Below are 19,367 nucleotides of genomic sequence, written 5' to 3'. Positions count from 1 at the left end.
CCGGGAAAGTAAAAAGATTTCTTTGAATGTGTTATTTATTAAATTGTATTTGATACTGCACTTTTTAGCTATATTATTGTTTTAAGTAGGATTGGGTTTGGACCAGCGCCAACTTGCCCCCTATAAGCCTAAAGGTAGTGGCACCTAGTAGCCACCGAGGTAGCAGATCAGTATATGTGAGAAATCCTTAAGGCGCCAATCAAAAGATGGCAGAGGGGAAATAAAATGTTAAATAATTGGTGTTTAAACCAATATAGGGTAAGGAACACAATCTTGATGTCTATGATAGTGATGCCAATGTGGACAATGGTTTAATATGTGGACAAATTAAAAATACGTGAACAAATTAAAATACAATATACCATATAAACAGGAAAATAGAGATAAAATACAAAAATAAAACTATAGAATATATATATACCCCTATATCATGGATCCATGATAAACAACAACTGTTATAAATACATATGAATTTAACGATAAGATTAAAAACAATAGATCAATAAATCCTGCAAAAATTTAAAAACAATGATTCTTGCAATGATATACAAAACAATAGATTTGCAAAGATATAAAATGGTTAATCTATTTTACATTAGTATCGCACTGTGCTTAGGATGTGAAACAAATTAAATTGTGGGGATAGCAAAGAAGTCCTGGTGGCTTCAATCAATCCTGTGGAGTATTTATTGTAAAGTGCTTGTATCCTATGTGTGAATGTCACCAAGTGGTAGTGTCCGAATCCTACGTGTGGAAAATAAAATCCGAATATAATCCTGTGTTGATCAAAAGTACAAAAATAAAAATACAAAAATAAAAAATAATGATGATAAATTGGTTGGAAAAAATATATTGCAATTCAAAAATACGATGTCTCACAATGAAAACGATCAGTGATATTCCAAAAGCAAAAAAAATTAAATAATAATAAAACGTAGTGGTACAAAAAAGTGTAAACACAAATTGAGCTGTGAAAAAGTGTGAAATCCAAACAACGTTGTGAAAAAATGTGGCTGAGTGACAGCAATTTAATGCTGATAGAGAAGAATCCTAAAATCTTCAAATAGTGAACTTCCTAACAGATGAATATCAACCTAAAAGGAAGACAAAAAAAACAACATAGTGCAATAACGTTTTTAGCATTAAAGGAAAAATGAAATTAGGCTTACCAATCGGTCAACGCGTTTCGGCCCTGGAGCAGGCCTTTATCAAGACTGATTGTAAGGAAGATGTGGTAGCCTTTTAAAGCCCCTGGACCGGAAGTGTTACTTTATTTCGTTTCCGGTTTTCCGTTTTTTGGGGCAATATTGTGTATGTTAAAATTGTATAAATTAAAATATCATTTGGTGTTAATTCTGCTCTCAGTTGTTGTGCAGATTGATTTGATGATTAATACATATTAGCCTAGTGTATGTCGGACTTCAAGTCCGAAAATCGTTATTGTTTACCCCCATGTTCTGTGACGTCACTTCCGGTATTTTTTACGGAACATCAATCGTTCCCGATTGCTTATTTGGTCTTAATTGCTTGAAGATGAGTACTAACCAATGTTTAATTTGGATTTGTATTGTACCTTTATATTCTTTAGGCTTGCAACTAATTTGCCTAATATACCACACTAGTTCGAGTCCGATAATGCTGGAATCTCATTGGTCGTGACGTCATAGTGGGCGTTCGATAGTCATTTGTGAAAATATAGACTGGGATTACAGCGGTGATCGCTGAAATACAAATTACTACATGAGTTTTCTAGTGTGTGTTATATTTTAGAGAGGGAGGTGGTCTTCTAGATGTATATCGTCTTTAGGCTTATGACTAATTAGCTCTAATCTAATTTGCTTTAGAGACTGCACTTATTCAAGTCCGATATTTCTGGGATCTCATTGGTCGTGACGTCACAGTGGGCGTTACAATGAGCGGTTGATAATCATTTGTTGTATATATTGACCAGAATTACAGCGGTGATTAAAAAATAGAAATAAAAATAACAGATAAGTCTTATCATATACTTTGGAGAGGGAGGTAATCTTCTAGATGTATATACATCTGTTTGTGATGTGCGCAAGTATATTTACAATAGGCGATTCTATTCTTGGTTTTCGAGTTGTCCATTAGTATAAACATTGAAGTGGTACAGATTCTATACCCCTGAATATCTGTATGTTGGAAACTTGCCTTGGGTCTCTTATATATATTATTCGTTACTATGTAGTATTCTTACTGTGCTATTCTGTTTGCTTTATAGAACTTATTCTTCTTAGTTGTGAGGAGTTGGATCGTTACTTAGGTGATATATTCCTTATAGATTGTGGTAGGAGGGGAATATTAGATAGTTTAATACAGTATGTATATTCAGCTAGTAACTAATATATTTAGCGTTTTTATTCTTTTTGTCCAAATTGGACATCTACCCATATCCTATTATATATATGGTTCTATCATCTTTGCTTAGTTGTTGTGTTCATTATGATACAACACTTCTCTTTCTATTTGGATATGGAAACCTCAAGGTGGAAGAATTTCTATTTATTTATTTGATACATCACTTCTTATCTTTCTGTTCAGATATAAGATCCCCATATTTGGGAGGGTTGAATGTATATCTCCAGGGGTTTTACTATGTGTATATATATATATATATATATATATATATATATATATATATATATCTATATCTATATCTATATATATATATATATATATATCTCTTCAGGGGTGTGTACTATAACCTTTTCTAAATCGACCAAGTGGAATAAATAGTATGGGGACTGATTCTTTAGTACATGGAAGACAAAGGACATTGGGGGGTTATGCTGGGGATTGTATCAACTTTCTCTGTTCTAAAATATATAGACAGCTGGCTATATTCTCCAAGAGTCTATATAAATATTGCTATGTGATATATATATATATGATATACGAATTCAGTGTGGTTGAGGTTGGGGGTATTCGTATATAACTCAATACAAGAGTTGGTTCTTCTGTAATCTTAAATTTAATAAAAGGACAGTGTTGCTGACAGATAAAAATTCATAAATAGTCACACCATCTTTCAAAGTGAGACTAGTTTAGGTTATTTAAGGGGCATTTCTTTATTAATAATGCCATCTTGAGGACTATTTAGACAACAGCCATTCTTCAGGCTGTACAAGTGGGTATCAGAACAGTCAGTCATATTTGAAATTATATAGATAGGTATTAATGCCCAATGTTGCTTTTAATATTTGTTCAAACCAATCAATGGATAAAGCTATAGCAATTGGGTTTTGGAGGAGCAGAAGCGAGAGTTTCTGGTATAGGCGAATTAAATCACCGGGCTGCTCTGTGGGTGTAGAAAGTACCCAAGCTGATCTTTAGACCTTTCTGAAAGTGAATACTGGGCATATTAATATGAGGTTTAGAGGAATGCCTATTTGTAGATTAATTCAATGGTCTCCATTGTATGTCATATTCAGGAGGTGAGATAGATCTTCCTTATTATTTAGCCCTTTGGGGTAGAGACAGTCTAAGTTGAAGATCCATTTTGATTCAGTAGTTAATAAGTTTTTTTCAGAATCACCTCCTCTCCATTTTTTGTCCACCTTCTGTATGCCGAGGAATTTCAAATCTTTCACATTCCCATTGTGTTTCGTTGTGAAATGTTTATACAATGGAGTATCCATACTGCCCTTCTCGATTGATAATAGGTGTTCACGTACTCTGTCCCTAAGGTATCGGGATGTTTGGCCTACGTATTGTAGTCCGCAAGAGCATTGTAACAGATATGACACCTTTGTCATGGCACCTGATTATATCATGAATCTTAAAAATTTCTCCAGTATTGTGACATTTAAATGTTGAAGATTTAATTCCATGTTGGCAGGCTTTACAGGATGGGCACGGATAGAAGCCCTTAATCTTTTTCCCAAAGACATCTGTCACTCCTGATTTTCTTTTTTTCTGGATGCTTGGTGCTATTATACTTTTTAGGTTTTTTGTTCTCCTGTAAATAAACCTGGGTTTTGGAGGTAATCTTTCCCCAATGATCTCATCTTCTTTAAGAGTTGACCAGTGCTTATTAAAAATATTTTCAATGATGTTTTTATTTGCACTATACTCAGTGATCATAGGAATATTGAGTAATCCATTCGGTGTGTCTTTAGTTTGTCTAGCTTTGGTCTTGTATTTCATCAGTTCTGTTCGTTCTATATTACCCACCTCTTCAATTTTTTCTTCAAGTAGACTTTCCGAATATCCTCTTTCTAAGAACTTTGTTTTTATTATTTTGGATTTGTCTTCAGTTTCAAATCTCTTGGGAGAAACAATCCAAAATAATAAAAACAAAGTTCTTAGAAAGAGGATATTCGGAAAGTCTACTTGAAGAAAAAATTGAAGAGGTGGGTAATATAGAACGAACAGAACTGACGAAATACAAGACCAAAGCTGGACAAACTGAAGACACACCGAATGGATTACTCAATATTCCTATGATCACTGAGTATAGTGCAAATAAAAACATCATTGAAAATATTTTTAATAAGCACTGGTCAATTCTTAAAGAAGATGAGATCATTGGGGAAAGATTACCTCCAAAACCCAGGTTTATTTGCAGGAGAACAAAAAACCTAAAAAGTATAATAGCACCAAGCATCCAGAAAAAAAGAAAATCAGGAGTGACAGATGTCTTTGGGAAACAGATTAAGGGCTTCTATCCGTGCCCATCCTGTAAAGCCTGCCAACATGAAATTAAATCTTCAACATTTAAATGTCACAATACTGGAGAAATTTTTAAGATTCATGATATAATCAGGTGTCATATATCTGTTACAATGCTCTTGCGGACTACAATACGTAGGCCAAACATCCCGATACCTTAGGGACAGAGTACGTGAACACCTATTATCAATCGAGAAGGGCAGTATGGATACTCCATTGTATAAACATTTCACAACGAAACACAATGGGAATGTGAAAGATTTGAAATTCCTCGGCATACAGAAGGTGGACAAAAAATGGAGAGGAGGTGATTCTGAAAAAAACTTATTAACTACTGAATCAAAATGGATCTTCAACTTAGACTGTCTCTACCCCAAAGGGCTAAATAATAAGGAAGATCTATCTCACCTCCTGAATATGACATACAATGGAGACCATTGAATTAATCTACAAATAGGCATTCCTCTAAACCTCATATTAATATGCCCAGTATTCACTTTCAGAAAGGTCTAAAGATCAGCTTGGGTACTTTCTACACCCACAGATCAGCCCGGTGATTTAATTCGCCTATACCAGAAACTCTCGCTTCTGCTCCTCCAAAACCCAATTGCTATAGCTTTATCCATTGATTGGTTTGAACAAATATTAAAAGCAACATTGGGCATTAATACCTATCTATATAATTTCAAATATGACTGTCTGTTCTGATACCCACTTGTACAGCCTGAAGAATGGCTGTTGTCTAAATAGTCCTCAAGATGGCATTATTAATAAAGAAATGCCCCTTAAATAACCTAAACTAGTCTCACTTTGAAAGATGGTGTGACTATTTATGAATTTTTATCTGTCAGCAACACTGTCCTTTTATAAAATTTAAGATTACAGAAGAACCAACTCTTGTATTGAGTTATATACGAAAACCCCCAACCTCAACCACACTGAATTCGTATATCATATATATATCACATAGCAATATTTATATAGACTCTTGGAGAATATAGCCAGCTGTCTATATATTTTAGAACAGAGAAAGTTGATACAATCCCCAGCATAACCCCCCAATGTCCTTTTGTCTTCCATGTACTAAAGAATCAGTCACCATACTATTTATTCCACTTGGTCGATTTAGAAAAGGTTATAGTACACACCCCTGAAGAGATATATATATATATATATATATATATATATATATATATATATATATATATATATATATATATATATATATATATATATATATATATATATATATATATATATATATATATATATATATATATATATATATATATATATATTAAAACCCCTGGAGATATACATTCAACCCTCCCAAATATGGGGATCTTATATCTGAACAGAAAGATAAGAAGTGATGTATCAAATAAATAAATAGAAATTCTTCCACCTTGAGGTTTCCATATCCAAATAGAAAGAGAAGTGTTGTATCATAATGAACACAACAACTAAGCAAAGATGATAGAACCATATATATAATAGGATATGGGTAGATGTCCAATTTGGACAAAAAGAATAAAAACGCTAAATATATTAGTTACTAGCTGAATATACATACTGTATTAAACTATCTAATATTCCCCTCCTACCACAATCTATAAGGAATATATCACCTAAGTAACGATCCAACTCCTCACAACTAAGAAGAATAAGTTCTATAAAGCAAACAGAATAGCACAGTAAGAATACTACATAGTAACGAATAATATATATAAGAGTCCCAAGGCAAGTTTCCAACATACAGATATTCAGGGGTATAGAATCTGTACCACTTCAATGTTTATACTAATGGACAACTCGAAAACCAAGAATAGAATCGCCTATTGTAAATATACTTGCGCACATCACAAACAGATGTATATACATCTAGAAGATTACCTCCCTCTCCAAAGTATATGATAAGACTTATCTGTTATTTTTATTTCTATTTTTTAATCACCGCTGTAATTCTGGTCAATATATACAACAAATGATTATCAACCACTCATTGTAACGCCCACTGTGACGTCACGACCAATGAGATCCCAGAAATATCGGACTTGAATAAGTGCAGTCTCTAAAGCAAATTAGTTTAGAGCTAATTAGTCGTAAGCCTAAAGACGATATACATCTAGAAGACCACCTCCCTCTCTAAAATATAACACACACTAGAAAACTCATGTAGTAATTTGTATTTCAGCGATCTCCGCTGTAATCCCAGTCTATATTTTCACAAATGACTATCGAACTCCCACTATGACGTCACGATCAATGAGATTCCAGCATTATCGGACTCGAACTAGTGTGGTATATTAGGCAAATTAGTTGCAAGCCTAAAGAATATAAAGGTACAATACAAATCCAAATTAAACATTGGTTAGTACTCATCTTCAAGCAATTAAGACCAAATAAGCAATCGGGAACGATTGATGTTCCGTAAAAAATACCGGAAGTGACGTCACAGAACATGGGGGTAAACAATAACGATTTTCGGACTTGAAGTCCGACATACACTAGGCTAATATGTATTAATCATCAAATCAATCTGCACAAAAACTGAGAGCAGAATTAACACCAAGTGATATTTTAATTTATACAATTTTAACATACACAATATTGCCCCAAAAAAACGGAAAACCGGAAACGAAATAAAGTAACACTTCCGGTCCAGGGGCTTTAAAAGGCTACCACATCTTCCTTACAATCAGTCTTGATAAAGGCCTGCTCCAGGGCCGAAACGCGTTGACCGTTTGGTAAGCCTAATTTCATTTTTCCTTTAATGCTAAAAACGTTATTGCACTATGTTGTTTTTTTTTTTCTTCCTTTTAGGTTGATATTCATCTGTTAGGAAGTTCACTATTTGAAGATTTTAGGATTCTTCTCTATCAGCATTAAATTGCTGTCACTCAGCCACATTTTTTCACAACGTTGTTTGGATTTCACACTTTTTCACAGCTCAATTTGTGTTTACACTTTTTTGTACCACTACGTTTTATTTTTTTTGCTTTTGGAATATCACTGATCGTTTTCATTGTGAGACATCGTATTGTTGAATTGCAATATATTTTTTCCAACCAATTTATCATCATTTTTTATTTTTGTATTTTTATTTTTGTACTTTTGATCAACACAGGATTATATTCGGATTTTATTTTCCACACGTAGGATTCGGACACTACCACTTGGTGACATTCACACATAGGATACAAGCACTTTACAATAAATACTCCACAGGATTGATTGAAGCCACCAGGACTTCTTTGCTATCCCCACAATTTAATTTGTTTCACATCCTAAGCACAGTGCGATACTAATGTAAAATAGATTAACCGTTTTATATCTTTGCAAATCTATTGTTTTGTATATCATTGCAAGAATCATTGTTTTTAAATTTTTGCAGGATTTATTGATCTATTTTTTTTAATCTTATCGTTAAATTCATATGTATTTATAACAGTTGTTGTTTATTATGGATCCATGATATAGGGGTGTATATATATACATATATATATTCTATAGTTTTATTTTTGTATTTTATCTCTATTTTCCTGTTTTTATGGTATATTGTATTTTAATTTGTTCACGTATTTTTAATTTGTCCACATATTAAACCATTGTCCACGTTGGCATCACTATCATAGACATCAAGATTGTGTTCCTTACCCTATATTGGTTTAAACACCAATTATTTAACATTGTATTTCCCCTCTGCCATCTTTTGATTGGCGCCTTAAGGATTTCTCACATATATTGTTTTAAGTAGGTCTTAGTAGGACTTTTTTAAGGAAAATCCCCTATCCGATCAGCACTCTGCAACTTTTGTTTTAATTTAATTGTTTATTTTTTTTATTTATCTCTGAGTCAATTAGTTAAAGAGCTACATTATTCTAAATTGCGCATAGACCCTTGTGTTGTACCCTATTTTGTTGAACTCTCTCCCCTAGTTTGCAAACTTTCAAATGTTCCTTAAAGACTCTACTGTCCAGGGATGCATATAATATAACCTAAAATTTCCCTATCTTAGTTCCTTTTCTGCTTTAGCTATACCCTTGAACCCCCTTAGCATGTAAGCGTAAAAACCTAGCTGCTTGTATATCACCTTCATGAGAGATGATTTACAACAGTGAAACTCTATCACTTTGTCTCCCATAATTGTCACCTTGCATAATATACCAATGTCTTTAGCAATGCATAATTTGTTGGTACAAATAACTGATAATAATAATACCTATGTTGCTGGCTAAATTTATCTCTCTTTTTTTTTTTTTTTTTTTTTCTTTTTCTGTATTTATATTGGGGAAAAAGAATTCTAAATAAAGATTTAAAAAATTCCCTCTTGCTAGTAACCATGGTTTATTTTCTTCCTTTTACACGGATACCGTATTCAGTGCAGTTGGCTCTTAATTTGTGGGGTTCTGTGTCGTGTCTATGCTGATAGTTTGTGTTGTCCCCTCTGCAGGTTGTGACCCCAGGCTGTGTCTGTCTGTGTGTGAGTGATGGCAGTTTTCTTCCTTTCCTGGCACACTCTTCTGGAGCAGCTCAGGTAATTCCCTTGTGATATCTGAGGTCATACCCTGCTATTTAGTGCACAGACAGATCTTCTTACTGTGCAATGTATACTTGTAACTAATCCTGTTCTGTATTGCAGATAGATGCTAATTAACAATAGATCATCTTACTTGGTAATACACAGATATAGATCCCTCTACTAGTTAATTTAACCTAATGCCACCAATAAAATTGTTTATATACATGCTCCAGCAGATGCATACTGATGTATAGGACACTGGCAGATACCCTCTGCTATATAGTCTACTGGTACTTTTTTATGCATCAGTCAACTGTTACTTAGTTACCTGTCTGTTTTAAGATTTGTTTTATTTTTCTTTGGGTGTCTTTTTTATTTTGTAGTTCCCTGTTAATGCACTCACAACTACAGCAAATGTGTCTGTGCTGGGGAAATAAATGATAATACAATTAAAAATAATTTTAGTATGAAAACCATTAGAAAACATCTATCTATCTTATTCCTGAAACCAGGAATAAACAAAAACTGAGAGATGGTATGATCTGCTCAGATCACAGGTTTAATTGTATGCAACCCCTTCCTGAATCTTTTTATACAGTAATAAAAAAGTATTTCTAAGTAACTGGTTCTATTAATATACCCTACGCTATGTGCTTTTTATAAGCAGCATGTGGCTTGATTCTGTTACAGGAGATGGTTTGTCCCCTAACGAGCATATTCTAGATAAGTTAACTTTTGTTTCTGGCCTTATTCTTTTGTGATGCTTTTTAGTGATATTGTGCATCTGGAAGCTAATTTTTGGCCATCTTTGTTTAAGGTTTTACCTCATGCCTTATACTCTGATTTGGCCTTAGAAGCTATTTTGTACCCTATGTTTTACTTTTTTAGTACTGTCCTATTAGTATTGAATATGATTCTTTAATAGTGTGGGGTATTACTGCATTTATCTTCTCAGTCTTAAAGGGACACCCAAATCAAAACAAACTTTTATGATTCAGATACAGCATGTGTTAAGACACTTTCCAATTTACATCCATTATAAAATTTTGCTCATTCATTTTATATTCACACTTTCTGTGGAACAAGATCCTACTGAGCATGTGCACAAGCTCACAAGGTATACGTATACTAGTCTGTGATTGGCTGATGTCTGTCACATAATACCGGGGGGGGGGGGGGTAATTGTCAGGAAAACAATCTACTTCTTATTTGAAATTCAGAGTAGGTGTTAAATCATTGTCTTTTTTATTATGCAATTTTACTGCATTGAGTGGTCCTTTTAATCTTCTATCTCAATTGCTAATTTAAACAGACAGTCAACTCAAAATATTTTATTGTTTAAAAAATCAGATAATCCCTTTATTACCTAAGATGCCCAAGATGTGTTTATAGTGTATATACCCTCTTAAAGGGACATAAGACAATAAATTAAGGTAATAGTTTAGTAAGAGACTTTCTGAATACATTAACATTTTGGTGCAATTTATTTTTCTGTCTGTGAATCTGCTATTATTCGCATACACATGCACATAAACAACCTTCTGAATGAATCTATACAGCACCAAAGAAACAACCTTTTATTGTTCTTTTTTTTTTAATATGATCTTTAAAGAACATTCCACATCAAGGTTTATTTGCTGTTCTTTTTACAGGTCTACACTATTGAGTCTTCTTCTATGTCCCAGCATCTAATGGAGAAGGTAGATCATAGTGTTACATAATGGGTGCTGAGAAGGATTCAGCTCATGTGAAGAACAGACTGTGTGTATGACTGCTGCATGGGTACTGGCAAATAGAAACTCCCAAACTTCATACCTAGCTGGTTGATCTAGCTTAGCAATCGTCTGAATCCTGACAATTTTCAGCCTTTCTAATTTGACCTCTTGAAATCCTATCATTGGCTTGTTTTAAGCAGTGTGCCTTGGCTGTTGCCATGGTTTTTTAATTTTGATTGATTGCTTTTTGGTTTAATTACAAATGTTAAATTTAGATAAGATTACACATTTATTCAAATTTATAAATGATCATCACAGTGTACAATTAAGATTGCAATTATGTATTTGGACACTACAATTACTCGAAATGATATAACATTGCTAATTGCGCACATTGTGAATATTATTGGTTTGTTGCTTTGGCTGCGTATTCTGCTTCTGAGAAGGCCTGAGAAAATGCTCTTTCTTTGCTATATTGATGTGTATGTGTGAAATATACCAGGTTATTGCCACTAGAGGCAGCAGCTAAAAAAAAAATCAGATGCTAACAAGTATCTGCAATAAATTTGCAGTTGTATGGGGACAGTGAATACTCTATTCAGTCTTCATATATTTTATTATATATAATTGTTTCAGGGCTTGCAGTGGTTGAAGGTCTGAGGAAAACTGTGTTTAGTTATAGATTACTTGTGAGTGAGGGGAAATAGTCCTCCACTCAATGGTAAATATATATTTTTTAAAAATGCCTAATTTTCCTTTTGTCTCATTGTGAAATAATTTGTTTCCTTTATGCATTCTAGCTTTTCAAAACCAACCAACTAGAAGACAAAATTAAAGTTCTTCAGAAAGCTCCAGACAGCCTGGCTGAGTTAGACCTCAATGGCAGAAAGGTAATGAGCTATGTATGCATCAATATTGTACATATATAGTTTGTACAGCTCATACATAGTAGGTTGCAGGCAATGATCTGTATCTTTCAGAAGCTGCATATTAATTTGGGGTGAGGAATGTAGGATTTAGGTAGTCACTAGATGATTGGAACTTACACTCTTCTGACAGTTTTGTTTTCTTTGCTTGGTGTTCAGATCTCTGCTCTGATTGGAGAACCCTTCTTCACAACGAGCCTCCTCCCATGGCACAACCTTTACTTCTGGTATACCCGCACGGCCCTTGCTGCCCACCTCACCAATGACTGTACCATTTCCCCTCTCTCTGCATCCCTCTATGTACTGGCTGTTGAGTTTAAGGTAAGACCTTGGCTAATAAAATATTTTTTTTCCTGTGTTATTTCAATATGAATTTTAATTTTCCCATTAAATTAATATTGTTGCAGAACAATTTTTGTTATTTTTAATGCAATGTAGCAATACAATTTTGTACTGCATCTCTTTATTTTATAATTCAATTTATTAATTTCATACAGTAAATGTTGTATAATTGGTTACATTATTCTGCACTATGTGCAGAATTTGATAACATAAAGATAACATTTTGGGGGCGTGTCTCTGGGCAGCACCTTGACTGGTCGCAGTATTGGTTGCTCCGTGGGTATCGCAGATAATCTGTCTCTTATCATAAAACCATCTAGCTACTATTACCCAATAGCCAAACCCTGCAAATCAAGCAGTTTCGATTGATACCACATTATTGGGAATACCACCTCTGACATCCGATCCGGAGCGTTATGGTCTAGGACAGTCTCCTTAATGAGAGGCCTTCAACACCCCCCCAGTATCTTGTAAGCCGGGTAAACAGTGCATAGTCACTGCCAGGACTTTTGACCATACCTCTTCCAAACTAACTAAGCAATGGAGAATAAACCAATCTGTTTGGCTGAACCAATCTCAATTTTGGAGGAACACAGAATCTGCCTTTGCAATGTAATAAAACAGACATTTCACTCTGACTCCTGCAGTTACAAGGAACAAGTAGAACAACCACGGACAACAAACCTAACAAATCCTCTTAAGGAGACTCATTCCGGAGCGGAGCAGCATTTCCGACCTAAAGACCGTAATACCGATTACAATCCTGCCTCTGACCCACGTGCCACTAAGAAGCAACAAGGCGTCCAAGTCATAATTGAAAGACCTGCACCGTATGCGCTTGAAGATGGGAATTCGCTGCAGTTATCCCTCTATAGGCAAGTTCCTGGGGCTCATTACCCTCCGCGACAGGGGAGAGAACCAGACAGCTGGCCCAACTTGGCTACGCTGGGACATAAAGAGAAAGACAAGCTGAGCGCACTTCTGGGGATCCATCATAGTGAACTACCGGACCCGGATACAGATGGAGCAGATACATCGCTGGGAGCCTACTCGAGCGTGAAAGCGCTAGGCCATGGCGCAGTTACAGGCTATCGCAACCGTTATCTGCTTCCATGATTTTCAGCAACACCGAAAACCGCCATTGAGCTCATGGAGATGAAAAAAGTTCATCAAGATATGGACCTCATTCACTTTAGACTCTGTGATCTCCGGTCTTGAGTCGGGTAGGAAGATGAAACTCTTTATGCATATGTCGGGAGGTATGTGTGTGCTTCAGGAGACCTCCATAATTTGGACAATTCCGGGACATTTTTCTTTTATTACATTCTTTTTGTGTGTGTCGTTTGTTACTACAGTGTCCTGTATTATACCTAATGTGCAGAAGTATAAGCTAATGCTCATGATATTATTTTACACTAGCTGAAAGGGTCTTTTCTGCTAGCATGGCTTAACCTTTAGTACATTGTCTTATAGGTAAAGAGGCTATCGCTGACTAGTGTGTTAGGGCATTTTGTACTGCTTTTAAAATAAGAAATTGTATATTCCACGCATTGGCATTCTTATCAACTAGCAGTCTGAGCCCCTACATAACTCATAGCTCATTTTCCAGCTACTATATTAGATCCATTATAACACATGGCCCTGTTATGTACATACGGGTATTTGAATGCTGAGCTACCCTGGGGGACATAGTTCACTCCATACACTAGGACTGACTCTTCATTTTCTTAAAGTCATTAATAGAGCCTGGTTTCACTTATACCTTTAGAAACGGAGTGTATTAGTAAGACACTATGGGATGACTCTTTTGAAATTAGAAATAATGACAGCATACTGATATCCTGATACCATTGGACATGCCATCTTCAAAACAATATATCCCTAATCATTTTATGTCCATTTTCACTTTGCCCTGTTATATAGTTAAGGTTATTTTTGTTTTGGCTCTAAGTATAATTATACAATATGTGAGGTGTTTGCAATATTTCAGGTTTGTGCACTTCTATATATTCAGCTACTCTTAAGTCCCCTTTCATGCTACTAGATGTGTGCAAGCACCTAACTCTCTAGCCATAGCGAATTCATGTTTGAGAATGAGACATATTCTTACAGAGTTGGCACTTTACTATACGTGCTATATCGCATATAAATCCATAAATATAAATACTCACCTATTCTGTTATGGTCATAATCTTTACAAGGTTTGTTATTACATTGTTGGAAATATGTTCTCTCTTTGGGGTCAACTACATACCAATACCTATAATTAACTGAGTGTATGATAATACCTCATAAAGCTTTGTATCTATCTATGGTTAACTGCCTTAATACCTTCACTTAATGCCTCAGTCTTGCCCTGTCAGTGGCCGAGGCCGGGCGATGAAACATTATATGAAATAATACTCGAAGATACACTCTGTAATATTACTATGTATACTGCAATTTTAGTTAACATTTTTCAGATAGAGGTCCAAAATTATAACATTGCACCGATGTAGGACCCCTTTGAGGTGCTATTAACATTATTATTCTTAGTCACCTAGTTGAGCCATTCCCCCATGTGACCGTACAGAGAGAGAGTACAATGATGGCCTCTCTGTTAACATCATAAATAACCAGGGCAATTAACTATACTTTTCCTACCGAATAGCTAGCTCATGGACCCTAAAGAATGTTTTAGTTTCTGTCTGGCATTTTATTCAATACCCTGAATCTCTCTCCTAAGAGCCCATATAACAGTCGCCGCCATTGCCTATTGACTAGCACAGCATTGCCTAGTTGTTTGTTATGCATATAACACGTAATATGGCTGTCTTTTGGGTATCTGTTAAAATGTCATCCACCAGTTCACTTGTTTATTGGATTATTCTTGGATATCTCCTTAATTCACATATCCTCCCACTTATACTGATATTCTAAGCCTAGGCAGATAAGATGAATACATACATATATATTTTCAATGTTCAAGAAAATATGTTTTACAAGCTAGTAGTTTTCAATTGGGGTCCAAAAGTGGCCCATTTTGTTATTTTATATTTTCCCCTGAAATTCCCCACTCTGTCTTAAAGGGACAGTTTACTAAAAAATGTTCTACCCTTTAATTTGTTCCCAATGATCCACTTTACCTGCTGAAGTGTATTAAATTGTATTTCCATTAACCTGGCATTTGAATTAGTTTATTTAGCCTGTGGTATCCCCACCCATCCTGAAAGTGTTTGGCCACGAGGCCAAGCTGTATTAACACAGCCAGTAGAAAAAAAATTACACTCCCAGTGGGTTATAGAAGAGATAAGGTAATAAAATGTTAATTTTTCCATTATTCTCTCCAAGTATTGGTGATTGGTTTATGGACAGATATGAGATAAAGAAGCAGGTATATGTACACAATGTGATAAAGTAATGAGATCTGATTATACCTACAAGCTCAACCCATTTTATTAGGTTGTGGCTTCAAAATCAGCTAATTCATATACACAAATAAGCCTCTATTTATTAATGAGGGAATTCATTTTATTTGTCTTTACATAATATTTTAAGGGGACACTTCTAAATTAAAAACCTGAGGTTAATTTCTATTTGTATAACTGGGCGATTATCTGTATTAGTTATTCTGATATTTATTATGTACATTTTGTTGTTATTTTCATTTGCTTTCAGAACTGTGATAGTATTTATTTATAACCTCAATATATATATATATATATATATATATATATATATATATATATATATATATATATATATATATATATATATATATATATATATATAATATATATGTATATAAAAAATAGCATTTTTAAAAAAAAATGCTTAATAAATACCTAATTTAGCAGCTATTACTATACTTACCTCATGTGTGAAGCTGTCAACTTCTGTACAGCAGTTTTTTCAACTAGCGCGTCACAGGCTCACTGTCTAATCATAGCGGTCCTGGTCGTACCATTCAGCCACAACAAGTTTGGGCGCTAGGTCAAGCAGCTGACGGCTTTACATGGTGCAGGAACACTACATGTAGTTTAATGGTGCGATTGGACTCCCTGGGATTTGAAATTGAGCGTATGACACACTAGTTGAAAAAACTACAGCGCAGAAGAGGACGGCTTCGCACACGAGGGAAGTATAGTATTAGCTGCCAAATTAGGTATTTGTTAAACATTTTTCAAACAAAAGCCTATCCTCATGTTACATAATTCTGCACATAGTGTTACCCAATGTTTACTGTCCCTTTAAATTAAGATTTTTATGAGCCCTACATGTACATATACAGGGAACATCTCTTTGCATAACACACTGTTCTCAAGGTAAAAAACTGCCTTTAGAGAACAGGGGCTTCATAGTAGCAGCGAGATCACTTAGTGAATCCCAGCCAAGAAACATTTAGAAAATCCCCCCCCCCGTCTTTGCTCTTTTCACAATGCACCTTCCATCATCCTCTAGTTAGCGTTAACTACGTTTGTAAAGTTGGCAAATTTAGGAAATTTTTTCATTATAGAAAAATTAACAATGTACAAGGAAACTACAATTGTAAATGCAGATATTGTTTTAAATGGTTAAAACCTGTTTAGAACAACTGAAAATTTGCCAGACAGAGAGCATTTTAAAGTTAATAATAATCTGGTAAGAGTCTTTTATTTGACAACACTTATATCCTAGAGCATTATGGTTATTTTCTGGAAAGTCAGTTTTAAAGATAATCATCAGACTGTGGGAGATGAGTCTGATGTGTTATGTCACCCAAAGTGATTAACAAGATAAAATGAAAGCAACTTTTTTTTTTTTTTACTCTTGGCTGTATCATGACCATGTAGATCATGATCTATACTTAAAGGGACATTAGTTTCAAATGTTATTCCCTTATAAATGTTTAGATACATTGCATACATAATCAACAAGTGCATAATTAAAAGACAATGCAATTGCACTTACTCTGAATTTTAGATGAGCAGTAGATTTTTTTTTTCTGGCAAATGTATTTAAATCATGTGGCAGCCATCAGCCAAGCAGACTCATAAATGAATACAATGAACTCTTGCAGATGCTCAGCAGTAGCTGGTACCTCAGAATGTGTGTGTGTAAAAAGACTAGGCACAATTTGATAATGGAAATTATGGGGAAAGTATCTTACAACAGCCTGCTTTATCAGAATCCTGTTAGTTTGTTTCTTTCATGTAAGTGGCAAGAGTCCATGAGCTAGTGACGTATGGGATATACATTCCTACCGGGAGGGGGCAAAGTTTCCCAAACCTCAAAATGCCTATAAATACACCTCCCACCTCACTCATACTTTGGAGGTGGTGAAGCAAGATGTGCTTGATTTCTTCTGTGAAAGGCTCTTCTAAGCATTTTGAAGCCCAATTCCTCTCAAAGTACAGTGTTTGTCTGAGGGATGTGAAGGGAGTATTGCCTGTTGATACCATGTTTTCGCCTATGGGAAATCTATTCTAGGGCTCTCTGTAAATCGGTTGCAGGGATTCATCTGCTGCTTCCCTTTACAGATCGACATTATACTCTTGTACCATTACCTCTGCTGATATGTTTCAGTACTGGTTTGGCTGTCTGCTATATGTGGATCGGTGTCTTCTGGTAAGTATATATCATTTTTTTTAAGACGCACTCAGCTTTGTTTGGCACTTTATATTATAACGTTTTTTAATATATATTGCATATATTTGCCATAAGTCAGGTCTGTGTATATTTCCCTTTCCATTCTAATAATTTTCAGCATGGAGATTATGTTTATGGGAGAATTCTTTTCTTACCTGGGGTTCCAGTTAGTTGTAACTTGGAGTCTGTTTTTCAAAATTTTCGTGGTCATACTAGGCTTGTGATGATGCAAAATGCTACTTTTTATTGCGTAATTTTTGGCACAAACATTTTTGCTGCGAAGTTGCGCCTGTTATGACGTGAGTTGCGTCATTTCATTGTGTTAGCTTTGGCGCCAAAAGTTTTTACCTCTGCATTTGCGTCATCTTTGTTTGCGTCATTCTTGGCGCCAAAATTTGTTATATTAAGTCTCTCCCTCTTTTGCTCGCTGCTCTCATTTGTTTTTAGAGGGCTATGATGTTTGTTTTTGATTTTACTTTTGTATAAGAATTTTATAATAAGCATTTTCTTCTGTTATGTGTGATCAGTCCACGGGTCATCATTACTTCTGGGATATAACTCCTCCCCAACAGGAAATGCAAGAGGATTCACCCAGCAGAGCTGCATATAGCTCCTCCCCTCTACGTCAGTCCCAGTCATTCTCTTGCACCCAACGACTAGATAGGATGTGTGAGAGGACTATGGTGATTATACTTAGTTTTTATGACTTCAATCAAAAGTTTGTTATTTTAAAATAGCACCGGAGCGTGTTATTACTTCTCTGGCAGAGTTTGAGGAAGAATCTGACAGAGATTTTTACTATGATTTTAACCGGAGTCGTTAAGATCATATTGCTGTTCTCGACCATCTGAGGGAGGTAAAGGCTTCAGATCAGGGGACAGCGGGCAGATGAATCTGCATTGAGGTATGTGGCAGTTTTTATTTTCTGAATGGAATTGATGAGAAAAGCCTGCCGTACCGTTAAAATGACATGTATGTATACACTTCAGTATTCTGGGGATGGTATTTCACCGGAACTACTCTGTTAAAGGTCATTAATCCTTTTAATAACTATTCTCATGTTAAACGTTTTTGCTGGAATGTAGAATCGTTTAACTTTGCTGAGGTACTGTGTGAATAAATATTTGGGCATTATTTTCCACTTGGCAGTTTTTTTGCTTTAATTGTGACAGTTTCGTTTCTCTTCACTGCTGTGTGGGAGAGGGAGGGGCCGTTTTTTGGCGCTCTTTGCTACGCATCAAAAAATTCCAGTCAGTTACTTTTATATTTCCTGCATGATCCGGTTCATCTCTGACAGATCTCAGGGGTCTTCAAACTTCTTTGAAGGGAGGTAAATTCTCTCAGCAGAGCTGTGAGAATCCTTATAGTGACTGTGAATAAAAACGTTGTTTTATTTTCTTATGTACAAATTTAATTAGTATTGTTTTTACTAATGGGAACAAACCTTTGCTAAAAGATTGTGTTGTTTTAAAGTTTGATGCTATAACAGTTTTTCAGTTCATTATTTCAACTGTCATTTAATCGTTAGTACCTCTTTGAGGCACAGTGCGTTTTTTTGCT

The 19,367-nt window shown here is 35.0% G+C and overlaps 1 protein-coding gene across 4 annotated transcripts in view; it reads left to right on the top strand.

Annotated features, from left to right (window-relative positions):
• PRMT7 (protein arginine methyltransferase 7) overlaps nt 1–19,367 on the top strand; it is a 58,104-nt gene that overhangs the window by 19,431 nt on the left and 19,306 nt on the right. For all 4 annotated transcript variants that reach the window (XM_053700486.1, XM_053700491.1, XM_053700477.1 and 1 more), the window contains 4 exons: nt 9,149–9,232; nt 10,870–10,917; nt 11,733–11,822; nt 12,018–12,179. In XM_053700486.1, coding sequence (XP_053556461.1) covers nt 9,149–9,232; nt 10,870–10,917; nt 11,733–11,822; nt 12,018–12,179 — 384 coding nt within the window. The remainder of the gene's footprint in view (nt 1–9,148; nt 9,233–10,869; nt 10,918–11,732; nt 11,823–12,017; nt 12,180–19,367) is intronic.

This window comes from Bombina bombina, chromosome 1 (genome assembly GCF_027579735.1).
Source record: "Bombina bombina isolate aBomBom1 chromosome 1, aBomBom1.pri, whole genome shotgun sequence".
Classification (NCBI taxonomy): Eukaryota; Metazoa; Chordata; class Amphibia; order Anura; family Bombinatoridae; genus Bombina; species Bombina bombina.
Note: the sequence above shows the minus strand (reverse complement) of the source record. Positions and strands in the feature narration are given on the sequence as shown.